The 5,880-nt window shown below is 46.1% G+C and overlaps 1 protein-coding gene across 1 annotated transcript in view; it reads right to left on the bottom strand.

Moving 5' to 3' along the window:
* The window catches only part of plch2a (phospholipase C, eta 2a), a 129,910-nt gene extending 126,480 nt beyond the window's left edge, over positions 1–3,430 (bottom strand). Inside the window, exon 1 of the mRNA XM_048614877.1 lies at positions 3,388–3,430. Coding sequence (XP_048470834.1) covers positions 3,388–3,430 — 43 coding nt within the window. The remainder of the gene's footprint in view (positions 1–3,387) is intronic.
* Positions 3,431–5,880: the final 2,450 nt, after the last annotated feature.

The following is a 5,880-nucleotide window of genomic DNA, read 5'->3' as shown; positions in this document are numbered from 1 at the left end:
TACCCACTGTGTCCCTCCCCGAGTACCCCCTGTATCCATCACAACTTGTCTTGTTTCTCGACTGCATCAATCCTGTTCTGGTTATTGTTGCTCGGGCATTTCTCCTCTTTCAGACTTCAGCTAGAAATGTCTGGGTTCAAACAATTCCTCCTCTATGAGTCCTCAATCTCCTGACATGAAAATTAATTGTAAGCCCCAAAATTATATCTCGGCTGAATAGGTAAAACCATGAGGGTGTTGCAGAGTGAGCTGTTTAAGATGATTGAAAGAGTTGACAGGGGATGGGGGGAGAAGACAGAAACCATTCAAAAATAATTCACTCCTTTTCCTCAGTTGCTTCTGATTCCAACCAGTGCCCTGCTCCCACGAGCCAACTGCAGCGCTCCAACTGTTGGCGTTTGAGGTTAGCTAACTTAAGGACCTGTCCTATGATATCCAGTGGCTATTTAACTTACATAAGTTACGACTGCATCGCAAGGTGAACTTACAACATGCATTTATGTAACATGTTTAAAACACTAAACAGCGCAAGGCACTTCACAGAAAGTGTAAGCATTCACATTTAGCCTCATTAGGATAGATGACCAAAATCTTGGCTAAAGACATTTTAAGGAGTATATTAGAGCAGACAAAGGGAGACGCAGGGAGATTTTGGGAGGGGTGTTCCAGAGTTTAAGGATTCAACAGCTGAAAACACCGTCCCCTAACAGTGAGCTGCAGAAATGGAGGATATGCAAGAGGCTAAAGTTTGGAGTAGTGCAGAAATTCAGGCCAATTGTTCCTTGAGGCAATTACAGGGGATAGTGAGGAGGCAAGGCCATAGAGGAATTTGAAAAGAAGGTTAAGGATTATTACAATCATGATTTTGCCCACTGGACAGCAAACCAACCAGCACCTTAGAGACATTGAGGAAAAGCACCAAGTAAATCACAATTAGTGGGAATTTGCAACAGGAAACCAAAACGTCAAAATATAAAATTATACAACCAATTAAAAATACAAATCATGTAAAAATAAATATGGAAATTCTTAGAGTAGCAATTAAAATCTAACACACAATATGTTGCAATGTTATAATGGATTAAAATACAGGAAGGTAGGAGTTGTGTCAATGCTTCAAGTAGGAGTATTGTGCTACAACTGAGTGGCGCACGCTGTGTGCTGTTGATCTGAAGGCAATGGAGCAGATTGTTTCTCTACCGAGCATTCCTATCACTCCTTCAGATTTGAACGTTCACACAGAATGCTCAGGACCAACCTGGCCTGCAGTTCCTGTTTGAATAAACATTATTATTAGCTCAGTCTGGCTTTTAAATTTAACACAGATGCTTCTGTGGCAACAACTTAATAATCTCTTTTCAAAAGGAGGAGATCCACATTGAAAAGCCAGAGCGGGCCTTCATTTTCTGGCCTTTTCTGCCTCTGGAGGTGTCCACGTGCCACTCCAGCAAGCAATAGAACAGGAGAAGCAGGAGCAGGATGTACCTTCAGACCTGCTCTCTCACTCAATAACATTGTGGGATGATCTTCTGCCTCATCTCCACTTTCCTCGCCTTGTCTCAAATCTCGAAATTCCTTTAGTGACCGAAACTCAATCAAACTCATTCTCAAAAATGCTCAAAGATTGAGCATCTTGAAGGTCAAAATCGAGAACTCCAGACGCTCTGCATCTCTGTCCTAAATGACCGACTCTTTAATACTCTGTCCTTCACAATGGTACAGTCATGATTCAGTCAGTAGCACCTGTCCCTGGGAGTACAAGACCCACTCCACAAAGCTGAAGAGTAACTCCAGGCTGGTGCTGCCATGCATTACTGAGGGGGTGCCGCCTTTTTAGAGGTGTTCCCTTTCGGGTGAGATGTTAAACTGGAGACCTGTTTTTGAAAAACCACAACTAGAAAAGGATTAGATTACATCACTGAGTTCTGCCACTGTCCTGGTCAATTTTCCTCCTTCAATCAACATTACACACCAAAAAAACATGAGCCAGTTATCTGTTCTCATTCCTAATTCCAGGATCCTGCCGTACTTACATTGAGCTTATAAACAGCTGCTGCACTCCAACGTGATGTGGTTTGTGAATGCATGAGAAGTTTCAGTGTGACAATGCACCAGTTAAATGCAGCCTTATTTCTACTACCTTTGTACATTCATCGTCATTACCAAATGGAAGAAAAGAATCATCAGTTTCAATCCAGCCATTGATGGACACAAAAAAAATGCATTGGCCAAAACTGTGACACAAAGTTGCTCTTTGACAGGATACAGAGATCTTTATTCTGTGGCTTTCTTCAACGGGGCCAACGTGTACTGATTCCTTTGGCATTTTGTGCCAATTTGCTGCACTGAGAAGTGGGCACTGGCGCTGCTGTAAATCATTACACTGTTTCCAATTCTGTGATCCATTCGCCTGGTCTGAATTAGCCATGTCCTGGCAGTGGCAAAGACCCTTTCGGTTATTCACAAACCCCCAGACCCTACATCTAGGTACTGCCACAGCCTCCACTCCAGTGCACTTTCCAACAGTCCCTGGCACTGGTGACAATGCCTAGTTTTACAGACACTCCATCAACAGCAGCTAGGAGCTTCGTAAGGAGTGCTTCCCCTCCCCCTACTATTAACTCACAGCATCTTTTACAATCCATGGTTCAGTAGAACTGGGAGAGCTGAATAGCATGCAACTGCATTGATATTGTTGGTGTTACTCTACTGCCTGCAGTCACTATTACAGTCAGAGCTTCTCGATGACAACTGTGCCGTGTTTTTAGGCAACACCGTTCACACGTGTTTAACAGTTGTGAATGGAGAGCTCCCAGGATCAGGGATCCCCTATGCCAATTAGCTTCTCTGTCTGAGGATACTACTATCAACAGTAACCTCCCAGCAACCGCTGGGGCCACCCGCCCCAATTGGATGTATTCATGTGGCTTTCATCACATGACTTGCTGCCTCCAATCACTCGCCTAAACTCCTGCTATTGGCTGTCCAGCGTCTCCATCTTTGTGATGATTCATCTTACCAATTGGAAAGCAAATTGTCACCCAACTGGATCATTCGACCAAACAGCCCACTATTTCTGTTCCATCTCCAATACATGTCTAACTAGTCAATGAAATTGTGAAAGGGAAATGAATGGACATGTACCATTTCTCTTCAGCACCTCATTGTGTTCCTTCCTGCAGCAGGGTCTGGGATCTTTACCACCTGGAGATTCCCAGCTAAATCTGAAGAGTTGGTGACTGGAACTACCGTCATCGCCAACTAAGTTCAACTGACATAGGCCCCGACACTGTGACTCTGCAGGTTCATGAAGGTCAGTTATAGGTCACCGGCACCTTCATCCACAGGCCTTCCCTGGCTCAACACCCCCAGATCCTCCAATCTTACCTTCATCAGGGCTCAGATCTTTGAACCTGCGGAGATCCTCCATGGCACCAGCACTGAGGCATGACGCCCCTCCTCCAGAAAACTATGTTCCTTGCTCTCCCCCAGGCCCAGTTCTTCATCTGATTCTGCTTTTGCAAAGTGAATCAAGTCTCTCAGCTGCCAGACGCAAACCCTTTTCAGGTTCGGACCCAGTTGTTGACAGTGAAACAGATGCCAGGAAGATGTCTTGCTCCTGGCCTCGGAGATCTCAGCCTGTGACACCTTGGCAGCCTGTGCCCTTTCTCTCCCTGGCCCACAGGTACCACTGAGAAAACACTGACCTCACAGGAGCACAGAGCTCCAAGCCTGAAAGCCAGAGCTCCTATGTTCCAGGAGAGGGTAAAGAAAAGGTTAGGAAGTGGAACAGAAAGCGGTGCTCCGTGTACCAGCCTGCACCAGCGAACAGAGACAGAAAACAAGACAAAGGCAACTGGGTAAAACAGAGAGGTCCATTGGGACCAAGGCTCAGTGTGGATGCCGGGGGAAATGAATGTAAAGGGAGGTTGCACTCAGGATAACAGCCGCAGAATAACACAGTTCATTTGTAGCAATTCCAGTAGCACATACCCGCATCATCGAGATGGTAAAACACGACACACAGACAGCCCTGAAACTGAACCAAGGGAGCCTTTTCCCATCACTGTGATAGGCTCTGGGAGAATGATGTTCCAGCTGCTGGGAATTGAGGGGCTCCGTGAATGAACACAACAGAAAGCAGCAGCTCCTGATTCAGGAGTAACTAGTCAGCGTTGGGAGGGACAGTAATGGCTCAGAGTCTGGACAGGGCAGTAGGGTAATCAGTCCGATAGGGATTGAGGGAGAGTAATCAACCAGTATCGGGAGGGAGTGAGGGAGAGTAATTGGTCACTGTTGAGGGGGAGTAATCGGTCAGTGTCCATAGGGAGTGGGGGGAGTAATCGTCAGTGTTGAGGGGGAATGAGGGATTGGTTTGTGTCAGGACATGAACATTAATTGAAATAATTTTCTGAGGGACATGTGCCTAGTTGTGATAAAGGGACAACATAACGTGGAGAACTGAGTTTGACAGACACTAAAAAGTGAAACTTTCATTGTATTAAATTCAAGATTTAACTCCAGCATTAACCTTCCTGTTGTGCCTTACAGTTCACTTCAGCACTGACCCTCAGTGTTGTATGTATACTGTCCAGAGCTAACTGTGATCGACAGTACAGAATCCTGCATTCTCTATTGAAATGTAAACTGTTTACTTACTGATTTCTCTGTAAATATTCTCATCCTAAATATCAATAACATCACTCCAGAGATTAAATAATCCTTGTGTACAGCTCTCACTGAGGCTTGTAGCTTGGTGTGTCAGATACAAACCCCAGATTACTAACTATCCAGACTGCGAGCAGATACATCCCCTGCCCCTGGCCTCCTGTTGTTGAGGCAAGGTCCCAAACACTCCTTTCTGGGTCAAACCACCAGGCAGCTGGACTTCCTTCACTTCAGAATGCTCGATGCTGCTGATGCTGGGGTCTCCCCTGCACTGGGACAGACTGGCGTGACCATGTTTGCAGAAACATGTCCCTTCAGCCTGTAAGGATAACCCCAGTAACCCTGAGAGCTCCCAGTCCTGTCATTTTCATTCCCCACCTTGCTCCTGTTCTCAGCTTTCTGTTCTGGGTCTCCATTGTGGTTGCTCAACAGAGATAGACGTAGGTCAGCAAAGGAGGGTTTAGGGGTGTGCTGGGGTGGGGGGGTGGCGGTGTAGGGGGCAAATGGTGAGAACGTCTGCTGTTAAATACCCCCTGTCTGCTGTTACACACACACACACACACACACACACACCATCTCAGCTGTTAAATACCCATTACACACAAACACCATCTCAGCTGTTAAATACCCCCTACAACCACACACACACACCCCATCTCAGCCACAAAATACCCCCCTACACACACACACACATCCCATCTCAGCTATTAAATATCCCCTTAAACACATAGACACACATCCCATCTCAGCTGTTAAAAACCCCCCTATACACACACACACAGACACACACACACACACAGGTCATGATTTACAGACACATGAATAATGTTGGACAGATAAAGACCCCCCAGAACAAGCTGCCTGCTGTAAAACTTATACTATAGTGGAATATAAGCATTCCCTATCCTCCCAGAAAACACAGAATTCCCAGAGCAGGTAACAGAAAAGTTCCAAATCCACAGCCACTTTGGAGGGAAAACACCAGGGATACTCTCACTGTGACCCTGACCACCTCTCAAGGCAATGGAACCGAGGGTGGGGAGGAGGGCTCACACACTGCAGCTATTGAAACTAAAGCTTGGCACAGCCTGAAACCAGGACTAAAGTCATTCAGGCACCAAAAGAGGGTAATGTGACTATCATGATCAGCTGTATCTCCCTCAGCGTCCCCCTCACCCTCCGGTATCTGTATCACCCTCAGTGTCCCCCTCA

This window comes from Rhincodon typus, chromosome 31 (genome assembly GCF_021869965.1).
Source record: "Rhincodon typus isolate 14 chromosome 31, sRhiTyp1.1, whole genome shotgun sequence".
NCBI classification, from domain to species: domain Eukaryota; kingdom Metazoa; phylum Chordata; class Chondrichthyes; order Orectolobiformes; family Rhincodontidae; genus Rhincodon; species Rhincodon typus.
The sequence above is the reverse complement of the archived record's forward strand: the minus strand, read 5'-3'. Positions and strand labels throughout refer to the sequence as shown.